General features: G+C 36.7%; 1 protein-coding gene across 1 annotated transcript; it reads right to left on the bottom strand.

Annotated features, from left to right (window-relative positions):
• Positions 1-3,126: 3,126 nt before the first annotated feature.
• Positions 3,127-23,828, bottom strand: LOC121378685 (glutamate-rich WD repeat-containing protein 1-like). Its single transcript, XM_041506968.1, has 6 exons — positions 23,542-23,828; positions 16,773-17,053; positions 15,623-15,833; positions 14,277-14,419; positions 5,838-6,035; positions 3,127-4,535 (listed from the first exon to the last, which is right to left on the bottom strand). Exons 1-6 carry the CDS (start codon positions 23,717-23,719, stop codon positions 4,224-4,226), a joined length of 1,323 nt encoding a protein of 440 aa, XP_041362902.1. The 5' UTR covers positions 23,720-23,828; the 3' UTR covers positions 3,127-4,223.
• Between the last annotated feature and the right edge of the window lie 165 nt (positions 23,829-23,993).

The raw sequence follows: 23,993 nt of genomic DNA, 5'->3' as shown, positions 1-23,993 counted from the left end.
AGCTTTCAGTTACCACTCAACAGCTTCCCCTGAGTGCAACGAGACTGAAATACAAATATTAACCGAGGTTAAGTGGGGTCTTTGTTGGAAAGTCACACTACACTGTGTGAAATGTGACTTCACTGCTTCTGAAAGCAAATTGTACAATGAGGTGAAGACAAATAAACCTGGCCCAAATGCAGCAAAAACTAATGTGGGTCTTGCTATCGGTCTCCAAGATACTCCCGTCGGCAATACGAGAGCAAGAGGCATTCGTAATTCACACGAAACATGTCGTATACCCTCAGGATAATTCGGAATGTTTTCAAATTATTTTTAAATCACTGGCATGATTCTGCAAGTAAGGTTTTGATTGGTGGACATGAGCTCCAAATGGCTGCTGTTAGATCCACATGTAATAGTGGAGCTAATTTTAATTAGATTGCGGCAAAAGTATCCCATGCGCTGTTTACGAATAAGTAATCTTCGAAAAGTAACCGGAGCTGCGTTCAGCCAGACCAAGTGGGAAAACGTCCACTAGACTGGTTTATTGCTTCATAGTAAACCAAATGGCCACATTGGGAACAAATCAATTAGTTCGCGAATGTTAGCCAAAAACATTTGCTGGCTGAACTTACGGCTGGCAAGACACCTATAAAAACTGACTGTAAAGAAAAATGGAACCAACAAGTAAAAAAAAACCCTCAGTACAAAAACATTTTTGTGGGTTTTTTTTCTTTAAACTGGAATACACTGTTACTGACAAACTGGTTGTTCTTTCCAGTAAATAGTAAGGGTTATCTTATATACATTAATACATATACAGTTAGCAGCATATGCCACATAATTCTATATACTCACACTGTTGATAAAGTTGTCTGAAAACGTTTAGAATCGGAGGATTCCCATGGACTGCTTCTGTCTTGGTGCTTTCAAAACATCTCCCGTGTAGAGCTTGTACGTCGATGCACACGAACCTAGTTTGGGTGCTAGACATGCAAAGCTTTCTCTGCAGTATGCTACAAAGATTAAATCGATGCCAAAACATCCTGCACACAATACGGTGTTTGATAATAAATATATGAAGTTATTTGATGCGAAGCCGAATGCAATTCGAACATTTGGTCTTCACATTAAGCAGTTTTTATCACTTTCCAAGAGCGGTACTTGATTACATTCCTGTTTACACAGACGGATCACGGGATGGGAATTCTGTGGCTTGTGCTACAGTTTTTCCCATCAGACGCAATAATTTCCATGAGATTGCCCAATTCAGCATCAATCTTTACTGCTGAAATTTGGGCAATAATTAAAGCCCTGGAACAAATTAAGGATTCATGTGCATCCAAGTATATTATTTTTACAGACTTGTTTTTGTGTCTCCAAGCTCTGCAGTACATGAAATTGGAGCATCCCTTAGTTGGGATGGCGATACGAAAGTGTGTCTTTTTATCAATTGCCAATAAAAATGTTATATTTTGTTGGGTACCCAGCCATGTTGGCATTTAGGGTAACGAAAAGGCAGATGTTGCTGCCAAGTCTGCTTTGAACTTGCCCGTATCCGTGTTGGTGTCCCCTACAGTGATTTTAAATTCCATATTAACCAATATATCTTTTCGACTTGGCAAGATGATTGGGACGGTGCTGTTACTGTCAAGGCAGTCCTAGGAGAGTGGCAGTCATCCTACAGGCGGTGCAGGAAGGATGAAGTAGTCTTGTGCCGTGCCCGCATCGGCCATACATACATGTATTTGACGCATTCATTTATTTTAAAGAAGGACCCTCCTCTTCAGTGTGAACCCTCCTTCTCAGTGTGAACACTGTCAGTGTACACGGACTGCACCACATTTTGGTGGAGTGTGATCATCTCAAGCCAACGAGAAATGATATATTTGGCAACAGAAATGTTTTGGAATCGTTTAAATTACATCCAGAATTAATTGTAAAGTTTTTAAAACACTTTTGACTCATATACAAAGTTTTAAAATATACTTACCTTGATTTTATGTATTATATTATACTTTTTGAATAGATGTCAGTGTCGGTATGTCCAGCAAAACATCATTGTGATGAACTATCACTCGATTAACTTAAAATCATGATCGAAGCCAATATTAAGGTCACTAAATGACAACTTTAGTGTAGAAAAATAAACTGTTGGAGATATCAAGAAACAATGCAAATGGATACGTGCGAAGACCGGACATTTGATTCAGTCCCATGGGTGTCCGGTTTAGAGGGGTTTCACTACATTGTTTTTCTGGCTTAAATTAGAAGACCATAAAATTACACTGTAGATTTGGGGTGTTATATGTATGTTCATCAATTTTTTTTCTAAGCATCAAACATCCAAATCCCCCCACCCCCTTTATTATACACGAAGGTATTCTGAAGATTGGCAGAGAACAATTTCATTCTGTACAATCAATCTTTGGTTTGTTTTCCATTTGAGGGTGGTATCTAGCTCAATTGATAGACCCCTTGCCTGAGGTGCTGTGGTCATAGGATTGAAACATCTCGGTGGACCCACTGGGTTTTCCCCTTCACAACTAGTTCCCCATGACCGGTATATCAAAGGCTGTGGTATGTGCTGCCCTGTCTGTGGGAAAGTAAATATAAAAAGGTTATTTGTTTCCAGTGGAAGTATTTGGTGTTTTTCCTCTGCAAAATGTCAGCTCTCAAATATTTGGTATCAATGGTCAATAATGAATCAATGTGCTATTAAACAAAACAAACTTTATCGTACCTGCTGGCATATGAACAAGAAAATACAAAACGAATCTTGCTCACAGCTGAAAAGGGTCGCTTTTGGTGGAAATAGGGTTGTTTCTCAATACTTTACTTTAAATGTGTACTACATTTGACACAATTAACTGCTACTTTATTTTTTATTAAATTAAATGTTTCCCTCTGTTTTTTTAGAAACCAAGATTTTCAAGAAGTCACTCTTGAACTGGAAGGAAAACCAGCAATAAAAATGGCCTTGGCATATGGATTTAGGAACATTCAGAATATTGTGCAGAAAGTGAAGAGAGGAAGAAAAGTTCCGTATCATTTTGTTGAGATTATGGCCTGTCCATCTGGCTGTAACAACGGAGGAGGGCAGATACACCCAGCAGGGGAAGAAACTCCAAAGGAATTACTGGGAAGAGTTAGTGAACTTTATTCCTCACTGAAAACTGGAACCAAATGATGTCATTGGAATTGAACAGCTGTACACAGAGTGGCTTGGTGGATCAGACTCAAACAAAGCCAGAAAAATGCTGCATACAAAATACCACGAAATGGGAAAAATGACAAATGCACTGACAATTAAATGGTGATGTGAAACCGATACATTTTTTGATAAAAAAAGTAAAATTAAAAGGGTTTTTTCTTCTTAAATACAGTGGCATTAAGTAGACTCAGCCACTGGCTCAAATATAAAAATAAAATAAATTTTATAAAACAAATATTGAGCCTAAAATTAAGAAAGTTAAAATTAAAATGTTTAATATGTTCACGGGTTTAGGATTAATTAACAATATTAACACAAATTCCTCTCTCAATACAGGTGTGGTTCTTAACCGTATGTCCGACACCATGTAACTGTAAATAAAATGTAGTGTGTATCATTAAATAAAACATTTCTTTCCATGCACAGTGCAGGCATTGTGTAGAATGGGATTTAGACTATGACAAGTGACAGTTTTAGAGGGGTTGGGTCATTCTTTCACAGAAAATATATTTCGACCTTGTCCCCAACCCTGCAATTTAGTATCAATATGAAGTATTTAAGTATATATATACTTCGGTTTTAATATAAATAAATGTATTACTATTATTATTATTTATTACAGTGAAACCTCTCAAAACCAGGCCCTCTATAAACCAGAATTCTCTGAAAACTGGAAGTTTTTCATGGTCCCTTTTTAAATATCTGTGCAGACGAGAACCTCTGTAAAGCTGATACCTCTTAAGACTGGACTTTTTACTTGGTTCTGAGCCTGTCCGGTTTAGAGGAGTTTCACTGTATTACTATATTTATCATAAGTTATTATTATTAATTATGAAATGTAACTCGTGTAGAGATGGGGGTAGGGTGTGTGTCGGAGGTCCACAGCATTTGATAGGCGAACAAACGTTTGGGTTTTTTTTTGTTATGTTTTACGTTGAGCTAAAACCCAAAGTCATGTCTGAACCAAACCAATAACTACATCACAGACCATCATGATTATAAACATGTTTTGTTTTCTTTTTTATTATCACACACTGATCGTTCGGAATATGTTGAACCCACTGCTTGCCGTACTCAGAATGACTCCCGTCAGCTGAGAATGCCAGTGGAGTTCTTTAATGTCTTTCTGTCCCTGGTGAATAAATAGTAACTGTGGCGGGACGTCGGGTTCGGGTTCCGACGATTCGGTCATCTCGGTATCGGGTTCCACAGACAGGTCCCATATTGTTATCTGATCGTCGGCTCCCGAGGAAGCAAACACCGAACTGTCGGTCGGATGCCACTCCACCGACGTTATCGGAGATGTGTGGTGTTTGAATGTTGCTGCAGGTTTCCCATGCTGAAATAGAGAAATAACACAGAATGATAACTAATAAAGAAGAGAAGGGAATGTACACATTTTAAGCTATTGTCATTTTGGTTATTTCAACACTTTGCATAAATACTGTATGTACTTAAGGTGTTCTTAGCGCTAAGCTTGTTTCGTAAAACAGGGCTGTGCTCAACAGAGGAAACATGTTGCCATTATAATATGTTGCTTCTAGCAAAAAGCAGCAAGGGATTTTTTGTATGCACTTTCCCAAGGCAGGACAGTAAATACCATGGTCTTTGATGTACATGTACCGGTCTGAATCTGTTTTCAAACGAAAGCCCACTCTGATAATCTTAGACTGTCATACTCTAGTTAAATTTCTGCTAAAATCATTCTTTATAATAATGATGTTTTGCAATAAATTTGTGTTTGTCCTATGTAACAATGTAACTGCGTGTAATATAGCTATTCTAGTCACTTTTTTCAGTCAAAAACTTCGACAATAACACTAGAGAAAACCTTATTTTGATGTACAAGACACATTATTTATAGGGACATGAGTTAGCATTAAGCAGGGTTGGACTTATCTGCTGCTTAAAATAGAGGGAGTTATATCTCAGAAATAATCCCCATTAAAAATCGGGAAGAAAAAAATCTCAGAAATAATCCCCATTAAAAACAGTGGAGATAAATCTCAGAAATAATCCCCATTAAAAACGAGTGAAGGAAGGAAATGGTTTATTTAATGACACACTCGACACATTTTATTTATGGTTATATGGCATCGGACATATGGTTAATGACCGCATATATATACTGTTTATCCTGAAATTAACGCGTCCCTAAATTAATGCGAGTGACTGTGGGCAGACTAAAATGCGACATGAAATTAATGCGAGTGGCAACTAATTGTTTCCAGTTCTATTTTATAAATATATCAGAATTTTAATATACACATACAAAACAGAAATAAATGCGTAATATTATTAATGCAAATAACACAAACTCAAAAATTTTGCATTAATATTATGATCGCATTAATTTCAGGATCTGCAGTATTGAGGGAGGAAACCTGCTATTGCGACTTCGTGAGCTACTCTTTTCGAATAACAGCAAGGGATCTTTTATATGCACCATCCCACAGACAGGATAGTACATACCACGGCCTTTGTTACACCAGTTGTAGAGCACTGGCTGGAACTAGAAATATCCCGCTAGGTCCAACCCGCTAGAAACGTGGGAAAACAAACTAGAAATAATCCCCATTAGAAACAAGGGAGAAACAAATCTCAGAAATGATTCCCACTAATTACCAACAGTTCTTTATACCTTAAACTCTCTGAGATCCCAGACTTTGAGGTAGCCGTCGTCTCCACCGCTGACGATGAACGGGTCGTTCCTGTTCCAGTGTATGACGTTCACGTCTTTAGTGTGTGCATCTTTTACTGTGAGCATGCACGCTTTGTTCGGGGCCACTCTCGCATCCCATATTCTTACCGAGCGATCCACAGAACACGAGGCAAACACCTGAAAGAACAGATACCGCTGAGAAAATACTTAAAAGGTGTCCATAAACACTTTATTCACACACTTTTGTCATTGTTAAACACACACACACACACATATGTAAAAGGTACTTCTAACGGCCACTCATTTATTATTCTCCATTTCTTAGGAAGGGTAAACTCAAACATGAGCCTTATGTGTTGGAAAGATGCATACACGGACCACCAACACATATCGACACTTTAAGAAATGAAAAACATAATTTTAAGGTAAAAAAAACCCCATCATTATTCCTGCTAACTGGGGGCAGCCATTTCCTTTTGTTTTTAGTGCATCTGGAATTGTAGCTTGGGGCAAAGTGACATCAGCCCCAACCAACTCCAGTATGCACAGTGTAAACAAAGGCAGTCATTTCGTTTTTAATCAACCTGACTTATAAAACAACATAAATGACTTGATAATATAATAAACAATTTAACTAAATATATTTCAATTTGCATTAATAGAATGAAATGGTGTTATAGTATTTTTCTCTCTTAAAAAATCCAAAGAAAAAAATGCATATTATTAGGCCTATTGGTGGGGTACATCGGAGCAAAAACAACCACTCACAGTACCCAAGTGATAATTTTCTTTTCTTTGGTACTACTTAATTGGTCAGTTTTGTGATTTTAGATGAGAAAGTCTACTTAATCAAGGGTTTTACAGAATTATTTACAGTAATAAAGCAGAACGCCTGATAATGTCCATTACCATTATAGGGGTGGCCGCGCATGGTTATCCCACAATACCCTGTGATCTTAATAAAACAGGCACGTCTTTTTGTAGTGCCTAGACACCTTGACTGGTGACTGTCCAAATATACACCTGCCATTCAGGAACCACAGGTACAGGCCAAGAAAAAAAAAGGACCAATTAACTAAGAAAACACTCCGATTATCATTTCAGTACGTGGGTCATTCTCAGTCTGGAGCCCGACACTGTAAGACATGTTTGTTTCGCTTGTGCATACTGCACATTCTTTCGTGTGCTCGACTTGGGAATCCTCCATTTTGTTTTTGTTTTTGTCAGAGAAATTGATTTTTTTACTGGGGTGTATGCAACCATTGGAACTCACTGAACGTTGGAATGCTCGACAGCCTGCACCACCAGGTTGGATTCTTTTTTTAGTGAGATTCCTTGCCTCCACGTCATTTCTCCAGCTGACTATGTTGACTTGTTTTTCCGTGACTCGTATGACGGCCATTCTGCAGAATGCCATGGTTGTTCGGGTTTAGTCTCTACATGTCCAAGCCTGTCCTAGCTGCACTGTCTCACTCGTTCAGGCGGATGCGGCTTCTCAAGATCTGTATTTCAGCACAGCACTACACCTTCAACGTCTAATGACTGTCAATCTAGGTGTTTTTTTGACGGGATGTAACCCATCTCGTCCCTACAAGCTGTGCACCCTAAAGACCTTAACGAGGCCACTCACGTGGACATATAGATCAGACTTTAAACTTTTAGACCTTTGTTCAAAAACAATTGTCGAAATTACTTTCTTTTTTTTAAATATTATTAAATAGTCCAATCCTCTCTTCTTTCTCTTATTTATTTTTGAACTGTCCTTCTAAAATGCTCCAAATTATATAAATATTCAGCCGAGCAGTCGGTTCTTTTTATTTTTGGCTTGCAATTTTTTATATTAAAACAAAAATTCTATTAACTTTTTAACTAATGGCTATTTTCAAAATTCTGCCCATTTTCAACTCTACTCACCACCCCCACCGAGTCAGGCCACTGATCTTATCGGAGGTCGGACTCTGGATGGGAGTGTTTGAAACCCTAGTAGTATGTAACAGGGGTGGGGAAAATAAAAATTGCCAATCGGTCCCACCTATGACATAATTAGTAGCCTAACCCACCCACCCACCCCCCCCGCCCCCCCCGGTTAAAAAAAAATTAAAACTATTCTATAGGCCTACTTGATGAATTTATAGTTTATTATCGTTTTACGGGACTTTACTGCTCGTAAAATATCCGACTGCACGTACACCCAATCCCTCAACGTACATTAAAACACCTACTTATCTGTACATTAAATGATGTTTCTAATAAGGAAGATTCATTTCATATTATGCTATGGTTCCTTACTATATTGTTTTATTGACGCGTCCTGATAAGTGTCGTTGAACAACCAACTTGACACCTAATTCAATGATACTATTGATAGAAGTTGCCGACTGAACGATTAATAACGTCGACGCTGATTGGTTCACCTTGAACTTGAGCTACTGTGTATGACAACCGGTGTAAACCATTTTGCTTCCCAAAACAGTATACATATGTTAAACTTAAAGTTGTTGTATTTGTCGACAAGTATAGGCATACCTGCAGCGTATTCATATTTGCAAAAATAGTATCCCCTTTGATTAAAGATGAACTCTAGGTCTTTGTTTTAATTAAAGCATACGTCCTTCCTTCATTATCACCAATAAATGGTATCATCGCTAATAAGTAAACCTTTAATCTCGTGACCGGTTGTGACCGATTGTTCATTGCGGTTTTTGGTGCTAATCCCATTGATGTAATTATTTTGTTATTTGATCACAGTACTATTAAAGATTACTGGCCGACTTAATTAAACCTATTGTAATTGTGTACCGATCGACACCTGTGCAGGAACAAACTGAGAAGTGACACAAATAGCTCATTCACCGTGTTCAACGTTTCTATTTCCGGTCATTGATAGAAAAACAAAACATGACCGATTGATTTGTATTAAACGTGTGACCGGTTTAAATGTATCACGACTCAAAATAAACACCTGTTAGTGAAGTAGGTAAGTAATGAGTTGCAGAAACATCAATAACAAATTAAAGTTGTTTCCAATAATAAAAATGGACAGACACTTCGGACCGAAAAAATAATAAAAGGGGGACCGGCAAACACATGTTTTCAAAAAATTATTTCGGTCTCAAAGATTGTGAATCGGTCCGAGACCGGCAAAAAAGGGCTTTTCCCCACCCCTGGTATGTAAGCATGTTAAACTAGTTACCTATCTATCTAGTACGTGGGTTAATGTATGGACAAAACATAATACATTTATTTTGATACTGACAATGGTGGTTTATTTTGTATTGAAAAATAATATATACTCATTGCTGGCTTACTAGGATGGGTATTATTGTAGAACATTGCAATGCATCTGCAAAAATCAGGTAGATTTTGTTTCTTCAGTTCTAGCTAAGACTACATGTAATTCCTGACGTGACACGTTAAGTATTACGTAAACAACCGGCTCGCCAGAGGGCGCATTCACTGGGATGGTACAAAATGGTTGCGCCCGTTATATATAATAGCCATCACATTTCAGTGTTCTACAAAGCAAGTTCAAATATATTCTTCCCTGGCCAGTAAAGTATATATTTTAGTCGCCAGCCACTTATATTCAGTAGCCAGCTAATATATACACATGTACTTGTAATTAAGTTGATTCATCTGCCATTTTACAGCACATTACTAATGCCGTAATTGTTATTTGGACTGCATTCGAATGAACTCGTGAACAGGTGATTCCTAGTTGTTCAATAGTAATTACAAGTTACTGTTTGTGTCCGGTTCCACTAAAACAGATAATTATCATTATCAAATTCCGTACTCAATAATTGTATTAAACGAATTTAAGCGAATTACTATTTTAATGGTACAGCTAAAATATGCAGTTAAATTGCAGTACTTGTTAAAAGTTAAATAAAAGCATTAAATAAAAGCATTGTGATAATATCTACCAGGCTTCAATGTGTTACTAGTAGTTACCAATCAGCAACCGTACTTTTGGTCACATACTGCCATGTAAATCCATAAATACTGTTTTGTAAATAGTTGTGTCTTTAAAGCCGTCTAAAGTCGAAACATGTTTTCATCCTGCACGGGTGAACATGACTTCTGACATTATTAAAACAATATTCACATTGTGGAGGGACCCGTTATCACGATAAGGACGAGACGATTGGAGCGCAGCATAACACATATACAAGTCGACATTTAAAAAATTAACGTTTGAGTTTCAAACAGACAAGTAAAGACATACAGTGACTCAACAATGTCATTTTAATACATAAATAAAACCTGGCTCTAAATGGGACAGGACTGACTTGGACCAAAACTGAACTGGGGCCGAATTATTTCCAAACGCTTGATATTCAAGTTAAGGGAGATAACATCATAACGAAGTATTACCTCCAACTTAACGTCACCGTGTTTACTCTTGAATACTGGAAAATTGTTATTCATAGTCTGATTAATATGTCTCAAACTTTTATTTTTCAAACAAATTACCGATAGAAAACACGTTTTATGGAAGATAAATTGCTACTGGTTCACATCATTTTCCGATGTCCAGTTTTGTTTACAGATTAATGTAAAATTATTGGACAGTCGCCAACTGGCTAATGTAACTTTATTTTTTAGACGCCAGGGACTGTTTTTAATCGCCATGGCGAGTATTTTACTCACTTTGTAGAGCAGTGCATTTAACCGTTTTATTAATTAACTATACGATTATACTTGTTGATATTAAGCAATAATATACATTAAATATAGTAGAATATAGTAGAACATGCCTACCAGGCCAATTGCCTTAATTCAGCCTTCCTTTAACGTTTTCTCAGTTACGGTCTTAAAACCACCAACTTTTAATTACTAGAAAATGTAATAATACAAACACCTGGAAAAAAACCTTTTAAGTAAATATCCCTCTGTATAAATATTGTATTTGTCAACACAAGTTCTGTTTCAGATCTAAATTGTTAAAAATATATCAAATCAATAATGCTATATAGCCTACCATTATTTTATCTCATGGGGCCTGCTTAATCAACTTGTGATCTTCAAATGCTAATGGATGGGTTTTTTTTATGTACATTCTCTCCCAACAAGGTTTCGGAATTATCTTCACCTACTAATAGAGCTTTGATTAGAATAGGAAAACCCCAACTCATCCTGTTATTCAAACCAGACCTCTCCATTTAGAAATAGCAGAAAAACCCATTCCTGATGAAAAGGCAAGAAATTTCAAACAAGGAGATCAGGGCCCTGTTCCAAAAAGCAATCTTAGCTCTAAAATCACCTTAAGTACATAACAACCGGCCTCGGTGGCGCAGTGGTTACGCCATCGGACTACAGGCTGGTAGGTACAGGGTTTGCAGCCCGGTACCGGCTCCAACTCAGAGTGAGTTCTTAAGGGTTCAATGGGTAGGTGTAAGCTAGGCCACTACACCCTCTTCTTTCTCTCACTTACCATTAACCTACTAACTCACTGTCCTGGGCCCCATTCCACGAAAGAATTGTAGTAAGGTTAATTGTAGTGACTTAAGGTGAGTTTTACAACTGGCACCATAAACTTTACAGCTGTTCCACAAAGCAACCTTATGGTACACATGTAGTCATAAGTGCCCCTTTAATGATTAATATATTCTTTGCAAAGAAGTACAAATTAGTTAAATAATAAATTTAAACGACTTTTCGGAACATCTTGGTATCACTGGTATCGGACATCCATGAAGTAACTTTGTCAGTTTGTATGCAAAGTGAAAACTGCCAAAGGCATAAGACATGAGAGTTATCTCCCATATTTTCGTGTGAAGGTCATATGGCCTAGAATGTTTTTCATGGAACGCCGAGTTTCATAAAAGGTATTTGGTATGTATTAGATCTATTTTTACACAATAAGTTAGTATCTTTCTAAGAAAATTATCAAATCATCATCTAGACAAAAATTAAGATCGCGATGGTAGGTATTTACGGCGATAGTAGTGCTAAGATAGCTTCGTGGAATGGGGCCCTGGACAGACAGCCCAGATAGCCGAGGTGTGGATTGGATATAAGCAAGGAAATAAGTTGAAATGAAATGAGTACATATCTACCTCATGTACTTAAAGGTGGTCAATCACGGATTTTGTGGGCCTTATTTCTCTAAATATGGATTATAAATGGAAACTACATTCATTTGGAATACCAAACCTAGTTATTGTATGATCCAAAACATTTTAACTGAACTACGATCGAGGGAATTCCAGGACACGCTTCATTTTTAAAATTTGGAAGTCTTCTTGTGAAAAGTCATAAAAATACGGCAAAACAGACTCGTAGTGATGAGGCTGTATATACAACAACTGTATAATGTATTTTAGAATTTTATATAAACGACCGCCGTATATAGAGACTTGGCAATTGAGGGCCAGCTATATAATAAATTAATTAAAAAATATATATATTATTTTATTTCAAAAATAACTGCGAATACGCTGAAATAAAATAATAAACAGTCGAAACATGAATTCAGATCAGGCGTGTGTGCATGGAATTTAGCAGGGGAGAGAGTCTAGACGGTTACAACGCTATAGTGCTTGGTTCGAAAACGGATAACATGTTTTCCAGTGTTACAAATGTGGCATACGACCAGCCAGTCGTTTTTCGTTAAACGTTTGCAAATTATTTTGACTGATTCGCAAAGTGGTCATTTGGTTTAATGTACAGCGTATAATATATAAAAAACCCCAAAAAAAAACCAAAAAAAAAAAAACCCAATATACTGTCGCATGTTTTGCTGTCAAAGGGTTGGCTTAATTATTACTTAACCCAGTTGAATCCAGTTCTACGTGCAGGGTCAAGTTCAGCCTGCCGTTTGTGCGTGTGTGCATTTTTATAGTACCCCCCCCCCCCCCCCAAGTTAAAATACCACTCCCTCCACCCAAAAAGGTAGTAGTAGGCTAATAATAATAATACTAACAATAATTAATAATAATTAATAATAATACACTCTTATTATTATTATGATTACATGTATATGTATTATAATGTTGGTAAAATCACATTGTGGTGGGGTGGGTGAGGGCGGTTGTTATGGAAACATTACATAAATTTAGAGGGGAACCCAGGAGTGGTCTCAGCGTTACTGGTATAAAAAATATGTATTTTTCAGTTTGATTGCCCTTTGCAATTTTGCGCATTTGAAATATGACTAAATACAGCAAAATAACATTTTAATCATATTTATTTGCGGTAAAATTAACTTTTTTTTTTTTTTTTTAAATTGGATTCAGAGAAAAATTATTAAGTTCAAGCCCTGTTGTTAGTTTGTGTACTGTCTGAAGGTAGTTTTCTTTCAGATAATCTACCTCAGCAGCTGATAATTTCTAATTTTTATTTATTTATTATTATTAATTTTTATTGATTTATTTATTGATTGATTTATTATTATTAGTTATTTTTGTTAGTACTGTGGGGGCAATATTACGCTATTCATAGATTCATATACCCCCCAACTGTCTCCCCTGTTCAGAAAACGCACTGTTCGTACAGTACTTAGTTTGTATTCCTCCTGTTCCAGATGGTTCGGTAATATGGATCAATCAAATACGTGTTTATCGCCTATATACATTGTACATTTCTGCTGTGAATATAGCCAGCCCTCGTTAGTGGAGGCTACATACACAGCCGTCATATATATATAGTCACATCATATATAAACACCGTCTAGTTCAGAGTATTCTTTCAAAATGTAATAATTCCTATCCCAAGCCAGCTGTAATTACCCATAGGGTTATGGCATATTTTATATAATAATTAATTTGGCAAAGTGAAAAATTAATGCGGTGTTTAGATTTTTCCGCGTACAACGATAAATTTACCTGTACAAAGGCCTAGCTAGTCAGGATAGTCACCATTGAAAAGGCTTCTGTTGCTCAAATAGATTAATGTATAAGCTTATTATCATTCTGTACATGTTTATGTAATTTGTTATAACTTATTTTCACTGTTTTTCTTTAGATTTACCCTACGTTACAGAGGATGGTCAAGCGTTCTCGTTACACGAGCTGGGCAAATCGTTTTAACACTGCGGTTATTCGGGGGTTGCCCATCACGTGACTACAAAAATAATATGTCACACCTCTTCGCTCCAAATAGCTGTTATTTTTTCCTGAATTATGGACAGTCAACATAATTCAATTATTTTAACAAAATATCAGTAATAAGTAAGTTATGGTAGTTATGTAGATGGTTAAATAAAGTACTTTTAGCGACAAATCAAATGTATATATTTTCAGATAATACTTTGTTAGGTCATTAATTAGGTCAACCATTCGTGACAGAGCGCCTTTAAGGTAATCTTAGCACTAAGATCCCTTCGTAGAACAGGGCCTTGTTCATTAAATAATGAGAATCAATGTCCTTAAAAAGCAAGTGTGAGGTGAGCATGAAATTAATTAAGAAATATACATTATCTTCATTGGGAGACCACTGTATATCTTCCACAGAGTCGGTGTGTGCCGTGTAGGGCCTCTGGTCTACATTCCACGTCCCTCCTTCACGTGGATTCCACAGGTGAATGTTTTTCTTACAATCCCCAGTAGCTAGCCGTCCTGTTGAACAAGTTCAAACATTCAATGTATGTCAAACAAAAAAAAAGTAATTCTGTTATAGCCAATATCTATTTTTCTGATGGAGTGTCGTTAATCATTCATTCCCTGCTTGGAATATTTTATAAACATATTTTCAGTGAAAAAATGCAGTTGAAATTATATATTATACAATGAATTGTATTTAAATATACAAAAAAAATTTCAAGTTTATTTAAACCAATTTAATGCATTATCAGTTTGTTACATTGGACAGTGTCCATTATATATATATTTTAAATTATTATATGCAATAATCCATTTTTATGTCCTAAATTAGGAATTATATCAAAAGGATATTCAAGAATGGTGTATCACATAACACAAATGTGGATGTTCTATCCAAATGATTACCTTAAAAACAATATGGCTGACACTGCAGCTTTAACAAGTGTCGGGGCAGGTTGTAGCCCAGTGGTAAAGCACTCTCTTGATGTACAGTTGGTGTAGGTTCGGTCATCTTCATAAATCAAGGCTAATATTTGTTCCTCGTATTCAGCTTTGATACATGTAGTCAAGATTACTGATATCCACTACTAGCGCCCTCTATTGGAAGAAAATTTGTAACACCGATTATGTCCCTTACACGATGACATCGCTGACCAATCACAGCATCGGTAACATGTGACAATCTTGAAAGCAATATCAAAAATTAACTGCCGAAACCTTTTTTTCTTAACATATCGTGACAAACACGACACGTTTCCACGGACGCTGACACTGCCATCTTTGTTTACAATAACAAGGGAATCTATAAGGAGCGTTGCGATTCATTACAATCAGATCTCATCACATCCAATGAAATTTAAGCATTTTGTGGCACGATTTCTTAACGACATGTATCAAGGCTGAATACGAGGAACGAATATTAGCCTTGATTTATGAAAAGGAGGTTCGGTGGGCCCACTGGGCTATTTCTTGTTCCAGCCAGTGCACTACGACTGATATATCATAGGTTGTGGTATGTACAATCTTGTCTGTGGGATGGTAGATATAAAGATCTGCTACTAATAATAAACGTTGCTGGCTTCCTTTCTAAGACAATATGTCAAAATTACAATAATTTTGACATTCAATAGCCTATGATTAATAAATTCATTTGCTCTAGTAATGTCAAACAAAACAAACTTTTAAAGTATGGTAAAGTTGCTGGACAAATAAATGTACCTTCAGTTGTCTTGCACCAATCGAGAGCAAATCCTTCAATTTGGTGACCTGCGAATACAAAAACAGGGGCTGGAGATTCCTCATTCCGGGTGTAAACAGTCATAACGCTTGAGTCGTTGACGGCATTTACTGGACGTGAGAGATCCCAGATGTAAACCTTGCCATTCTCTGACCAGGTAGCTGCAAAGTGTTTGTCTCCTAGCACAGTCGTCTGAAACACAAACAAGCCACCTTAAACGAAGCAAAACAAATAGAAGTTGGGGGTTTTTTGTTGGGATTTTTCTACATATTATATATATTCTGTACTGTACTTATACCCACATTTCTGGAGAGAGAAAATATTCTTCATTCTAACCTGTAGCTTTGCTTAGCTCTTTTTTTATAACAAGAAGGAAAAAAGCCAGTACAATCGGATACATTTTTATAAGGTTTTTAAAGGAATAGCTTTGTTCCGTTCGTGTTGGAACGAATATATACATATCTGTCAAAATGCAAATATCCAGATTTGCATAAAACACCCAACAATACAGAATCATATGCGGACTAATATTTTAAATAATTCTTCAGAAAGATTTACTGAATATGTAAAGAAAGGAGATCAAAATTAAAAATAACAAAATGTTTTAAATTTAAAACCAAGATATTTTAAACCGAGCAGTAAGCGTAAATAATTTCCATTGATATATAACTGGTGTTACATTCAAATAAATTTTGTTAGTAGCAGTAACAAATGAAAATTAGGTTTTGTGTGTTTTCAATGGATATCAGTATATTTTGTGTGTTATGGGTATTACAAAAACTACACCAACTGTTACATGTGCAGCCTTTATCAGGGGGAAAAAAATCATGAGAGAGCAAGATAAAGTAAATTATTATCTACAGAGGTCAAGATATTCAGGGAAATATAACCAGCATGACACATGACGTAATGTTGGGTAGCGACATCATAACTTAATGTGGCTTCTCCAGTCTTAGCTCTGTGTAAACGCCATTTCATCGTCTCCTTCTAGTTATGTTTCGACATGTTTATTCATAAAAATAATATTATGGATAAAGAAATTATTACATTTGCGAGTGAATTATACTGATTTAACAAAACTTTATAAAATCAACATGCAACACAAGCTCATATAATAATCTCTATTTATACCCGTATTCTGTTGACACTTCCGGTATGTTTAACAAGTGCAGTCTCCATTTCTGGCAATTCATCTTCATCTTCACTATCACTTTCTTCTTCTTCTTCTTCATCTTCGTCATCTTTCTTCTCCTTCTGTGTTTTGCGTAGGTTACTCATCTTCATCACAATGATGCTGTTCACGTGACCTCTCTGTGACTGAGTGCCAGCCGCAGTGTAACACGTCATGGGGAATTCCACACGATTGTCACCAAGGCTGTCTTGCAGAATGTCGAAACTTAAGCATGGAGCCCCTACAAAGGTTTTAGAAAAATTACAATGATCACAAATGAACAAATCATATGAGTAGGGTTGACCACAAGTATAGTTTATTATTGAAATGTATCCATTGTACTTGTACCTTTATATAATACACATTACTAAAAATTTAAATATTGATGTGATAACTTTCACAAATACAGCAGGGTTGACAATTAACATGAAAACCAAGGTCGCCAGCAGGGCCAGTTGAAGAAAAATCTAAATGGCCCTTCTCAAATTCAACTAGCCCTCCAATTATCACATTGGAATTTAACGGCACAGGTAAAATTAAAACTATAGTGTGGGTTTTTTGTTGTTGAATAATAACCGTTTGCACTAAAGAAACCGATGAATTAATGTTTAAATTTAAATGTATAATGAATAAAGTAAAAATTGATATAAAAAAACATGTTGTTAAGTTTTAAACCCATATGGTACCAACGGAAATAAAAGAAAATTAACTGAAAAAGAAATCCAGTATAAATAAATGTTTCATTACAAAGAAAGAAAGAAAGAAGTGTTTTATTTAACGACACACTCAACACATTTTATTTACGGTTATATGGCGTCAGACATATGGTTAAGGACCACACAGATTTTTTTTTAGAGGAAACCCGCTGTCTCCACATAGGCTACTCTTTTACAACAGGCAGCAAGGGATCTTTTTTATTTGCGCTTCCCACAGGCAGGATAGCACAAACCATGGCCTTTGTTGAACCAGTTATGGATCACTGGTCGGTGCAAGTGGTTTACCCCTGCCCATTGAGCCTTGCAGGGCACTCACTCAGGGTTTGGAGTCGGTATCTGGATTAAAAATTCCATGCCTCGACTGTGATCCGAACCCAGTACCTACCAGCCTGTAACGACGCCACTGAGGCCGGTATGTTTCATTACAAAATACTATTAAATTAAACATATTAAATCTCATTTTAAATACAGGGCAAAAGATAATGTAGTAGAAACAGACTAAATGTAGAACTGCACGTGCTTTATTAAACTACTCTGGGAGTAGCAGTCTTCTTTGTGGCGATGCAAGAGGATGGAATAAACTTTGTGGTGATACAAGAGGGGTGAAATTCCCAGCAAATGATTTCCTCAGGAGTTGCTGTTCTCCTAGACAGAGATCCATGGAATCATCCACTGTTTTGCGAAATGCCCATTCGACTCTGCTTTGTGCAAAGATACAGCCCTGATCATGTATTACAGTTGTGTCATTCAGATTACCTTGGACGTTCCATCAATTGCCGTAAAACCTGTATCACAAAAAAAGAGTTAACCTATGCAGTTTGAAGGTAATTTGTAAAGAATTTTTGTTTTAATTTACACTGCACTTTTTCCCCCAATAAAATGTTATTTGAGACGGTATGCAGCAGTTGCAAAACGAAGTACTAGTAGGCATTGGAACTGACAGAGTAGGAGTTGGGGGTTTATCGAGATCTACAGACACACAATAATTGGGGCACGCGGGGTGGGGGGTGGGGGGTGTCTCTATGGGCCGGAGTCTGTTACCACAGAAGTGTGCAATGTAGTCCACTTGTAATGCATATAGTTGGTGAAATTGTTGGCCCATGAATAGAACAAGTATGACTCAGTGGTTTTCCATTAAAAAAAAGAGCTATTTTCCGTTTCATGTTTTTGTAAATTCCATTTCATTTCCGTTTCAGACTACAATGTGTAATTAACAGTTGAACTAACACAAGTTGTGACAAATTAAAGGGTCCGAAAATTGACTGGCGTTGACATGCGTCGCTATTTGATTTAAATCAAAGTAAGTCTACATATTAGTAGCGAAAAATCACATCAGGAGCAAAGGCTACAATTATAATAACTACATAAAGCATGATTGTCCAACAATTAAGTGCACTGCTGTATTCAATGGGGCTTAGGGTTTAAAAAACGTAAACATTTATTTTATCATCTCTTTGACAGTTAAACGCCCGCAAATTGAAGTATGCGCATGACACAGCGGAAATAAAGTAACATTGCAACGTTCAGCCAGCCGTTTTTTGGTAAACATTTGCAAACATATTTTGACTGGTGGTTCCCGAAATGGTCATTCGGTTTAATGTGTAGCGTAAAAATCTGTCTTCCAAGACTAACCGCTGGCTAATCTTACTCCTGGAAAAAAACCTGTCCCATCTGACCAGGCACAACAGACTAAGCAGTAAACCAACCCCAAGTTCAGCCAGCAAACATTTCGCTAACGTTCGCGAAGTATTTGATTGGTTCCCATTGTGACCATTTGGTTTACTGTGAAGCGCATAATCCAATCTAGCGTTTGCCAATACTAATAGTATTGCGCACGGGTCAATCGTCAGTTTTACAGCGTGTGGCAATAGTAAAATAGTAAAAAAATTAAAAATTAACTTCGTGGAAAATCGTAATTCCGTTTCACAATGGGAATTCCGTCCGTTTTCAGTGGTCGCGGAAACTCACTAGGTCTAGTGTCTCCATGAATCAAAACAAAATATATTTTAAAAACAAAGGCAATGAGCAGTAATGGACGTTGTATTCATGGGAAACTCAAAGTTTTCCTGAAGAAATTAACCAACAGAAACCGAGCTATACATTCAGACAAGAACCAAGAAAATATGAACTGGAGTCTGAGCAACTGTGGCAAAAATAGATGTCGGAAATGAGGGTAGTAAATGTCGCATGCGACGCCTTGTTTTGCAACCACTGGGTATGGATTTAAATCTTAATAAATGAATATGTTTTTATTTGAATTTTATATTTATTCATTATGTTGGCAATGTCAAAATATAGAACATGTTCTGTCTTCTGCTGCCAGATCTGTAGTTCGTACCAACATAGACGCGGTGTCTTTTGTCACATGCGATTCAGTATGAGTTTATTTCTTTTTTTTTAACTAATACCATACTCGCCCGACACTAAAATCGATGGTCGCCCAACGGACTACCTTTATAAAATTCTTAGTCGCCCTTTGCCAATAAAGGTTGCCATGAGCGACTGCTAATTTTCAACCCTGATACAGTGCAGGGTTTTAATGACACCACAAGAAGGATCTTTTATATATATATGTGCCCCATTCCACAGACAGGATAGCAAATACCACGGTCATTGATATACCAGTCATGGTGCACTGGCTGGAATAAGAAATAGCCCCACCAATGGGGATCAATCCCAGGCTGACCGTGAATCAGGTGAGCAGTTTACCACTGGGCTACATCCCGCCAGTTGGTCAACTTGCCCCATCACATCAAAATACTGGCCACTGAGAAAAGAAAGTTTTGGCAAAAATGTCAGACTGAGAGGAAACCCATTTCATTTTATGTAACCCATTCGAAAATGTACTCATAAACGTAATGTCAACAAACCATGGGTTATGGCCTCACTAGACATGCGTAAGCTCCGGAGATATGAAACAATTGTTTTTACAATTTTCAGAGCCGTGTGCTATCACTGTAAAAGGATGTCTGCTACTTTCAGTTTCCAATCCCTATATCCTTGAGTAACCGTGAACCGGACTATTAACAGGAAATGGTTTCTGCACATGTGCATTGTAAGGTACAATAAATTTGATGAAATAATGTTTTACCCTGTTCACTTTATTGTCAAAATCAACCAACAAATGTTAATATCCATGCCATTTTCTGTTGTGAAGAGATTAAATGCATGTCGTAGTCTATGTTGACATTCTTCAGCTACTCCCGTAAACCGGGCTATTGTTTTTCAAAAGAGATGTGTGTCACGTGATGTCACCAAAACTCTTATGCAATGATTCTGCAAAGCAGACAAGAATTTGACAATGACAGTGGTGTGAAACTGTTGTTTATTTAGGTTTGTTTAATATTACATGCCATTTAATATAGTGCACACAGTGCAAAATGAAGATTGTGTATAGATTTCCCTATGTATAAAAATATATTTAGTGTCTGCTTGTCGTTTCCTCATTTGTGCACTTTATTTTTGGTAATGTTTTCTTAACTCAACAAAAGTATTTTATGTCAGGATTCAATCGTATGCAGATTGATTAAAAACAAGTCAAATGTAAATAGACCGGTTTATGGGGTAGCCTGGTTGACGATGTTTCACGATACCAGGTGTTATTTAATGTATGATTTTCTATGTACAATAAATAAATGTCTATGTCATTCCAACTGGCAATTAATGAATTATGCCATTGCAGGTCTCTAAAAATTGCAAGAACGATTGTTTCATTTGTACACCACTCAAAAAATCTAACTTTTCGTAACTGATCTTCTGTATGCTCATCAAATTTTGGACATCATTTTCATGGACATAACAGATTATGCAACAATGGAATAGAATTTACATCAATTTATTTTTGCATACATTCCATAAATGGTTTATGCATAAGTCTGACATAAATTACTAAAAGTAATAGAGTCGAGTCGAGTAACTCCATACACCCAAATAAAAAATGTTAATAAACATTGTTATACATTCTATGACTCTGTGTTTTCATTACCCAGTATATTGTTACATCATCTTAAAATAACTTCTGGAGCATTTCCAGCTATTTAATTATATCCATACTGATGATTAGCTGGAGGTGTTTTGCTACTGATTGGCTGAGAGTTCTTCCCACGACACAGCTGAATAACCCACCCGTGTCAAGAAAGGCACCAACTGTTGATATTCACTACACCGGCATTAAACAACCTCAAATTACAGACAAATCAAAGCCCATCCTAGTAAAAAAATTTATAAAATAAACTAAACGAATTACTGTCTGCAGACAATGTTTCCCAGGCTGCAACAGTTCCCTTCGAGCACCACAACTATAGAAAGCATATATACATATATACTATATCAAAAGGCATTAAACAACCTCAAATTACAGACAAATCAAAGCCTGTCCTAGTAAAAATAAATTCAAAAATAAACTAAATGAATTATTGTCTGCAGACAATGTTTATTTTTGTATTCCTTTACGAAGACAAACCTTGACCCACCTATACCCTGCAATTGCGTAGCCAGCAGAAAGCTCCCAACCCCACACATACCTTCCATACCCACAATACCCCAAAGGAACCACTGCAACCCCAGAGACCGAAAACCATGTCATTAGGCCTTTTATTAAAGTGTTAATGTACAACGTTTTGCTGTGTATATAGCCAATCCTCAGATGCAGCCCCCCCCCCCCCCCCGCCAAAAAAATCCAGGATCACAGGTTCAAACCATACATCTGTCATTATCAAATGCAATCCAAATATATATCGGCCTGATGAGATTTTATTCATAGCTACTCAATACTACAAAAGCGACTATCCGGAAATGACCCGTCATTACTCATTTGGCAGTGCTAGCAGACGTGTTTGGTTGTGTGGATTCCGTCGTGCACCTGTTGCTGTTTAGGGATGCATTTGCATTGCATTCATTAAGATTCCAGGGTGCAAATTAACTGTAATAATACATTTCATTGTGCATAAAACTTATTACCTTTTTCCCCCGCATTTTAAAGGAAATTTGTTTTAAGTGTACTTCCTGAACAAGACGTTCTTGTCGTAACAACGATCGAACATGTGCAGACATTACAAAATACCCGGAAGTAAAATAATACAGTTTTCGACTTCGTATGGTTTTCGACAATATATATATTTATCGTCTGTGGCCCTGTTTTGGTGGTTTCGTCGTTTGTGCTGAACAGTACGTACATTTGAAGATTTCTGACGTTGACTTTTGCATGGGGAAAGTAAACAAATATCTGTCACATTCACAGAAATGTTCATAAAAATAAGGTTAAAATCAGCAAAGAAAGCAAGATCGAACTTTACCCAGTCATAAACATGGAACATTTCTTAATACCTTTTTTCTACGATTTTAGAAGACTATTATTTGAAAGAAATCTTATTTTTAAAAACTATTTTTGTCTGTTCTCAGCTATACTGCTATTTTGTTATTGAAGTCACATGATTGTCACGGCGTCTGTTGGCAAAATTCTCTTTACAGATACTTGCCACAAATATATGGTCCTCATAATGTTTTAACAAATATATTTCTGGATATCTGTTTGTTTATTTATTAAAACTCAGAATGCAGCTTATATTTTTTAACCAAACAATTTTACAATTATAACTATTCATTTGTTCAACTTTTAACACAGTTGCGTGAATTGGTATTGCAAGACATCGGAATTGTTTTATTAGTGTTCCTAAAATCATAAATGTTGTCTGTTAACCGAAACAGGTGACATAGTTAACAATATTTACTGCTGATGCCTGCTACAGTGTTTGATGCACGTGCAGTGATCTTTGCTACATAGCAGCCAGTTTAGTGCTCATTTGATGTGTAGAAATACTAATAAAAAGGTTGCTATTTGAATAACAACTGTCTGTGTATAAATATTGATATGATTTAGAATCGAATGCTTATGCTCCCGAAACTGGTCCACCCATGATAAATTTAGCATTAGTTCAATAATACCACTGGGGTGAGTTGGGATGGGGAGGAGCCTCTGGAGGGAGGTCGGTGCCCCTGTAACCTGTGTTGTCACCTGTTTGTGCTTGGTGATACATAATATAAGCTGATTCATCGCAGACTAGTTCTTCATCATCGTTCAGTTTTTCTCCTGGAAGGTACACTTTTTTTTGGCTTGACTGTCCAAGATTACTGCTGTTCTCGTCAATCTCATCTACAGTTTCCATGTTTACATCCTCTTCCTTGGATGCCATCTCTTCCACTTCCAGGTTTACAAATTACACGTGCCAAATGTTGAACGCAGTTTCAATAAATTCATACGTTTATGATATTATTTTAACACACTCACTGTCTTGAGTTTTCCCATGACAATTGAGACCTTCCTAATTGACCTTAACCTTTGGGCGCGCACACTTCCTTTCACCTTTAACCCTGATAGTTAACCAATCAAAACAACTGAACAAACATATCTTCGCGATAGAAATAAACAATATGGCCGTACATTGATGGTGTGTAAGTTGCATAAAA

The sequence above is a fragment of the Gigantopelta aegis genome, chromosome 8, assembly GCF_016097555.1.
Source record: "Gigantopelta aegis isolate Gae_Host chromosome 8, Gae_host_genome, whole genome shotgun sequence".
In the NCBI taxonomy this organism is placed as follows: domain Eukaryota; kingdom Metazoa; phylum Mollusca; class Gastropoda; order Neomphalida; family Peltospiridae; genus Gigantopelta; species Gigantopelta aegis.
Note: the sequence above shows the minus strand (reverse complement) of the source record. Positions and strands in the feature narration are given on the sequence as shown.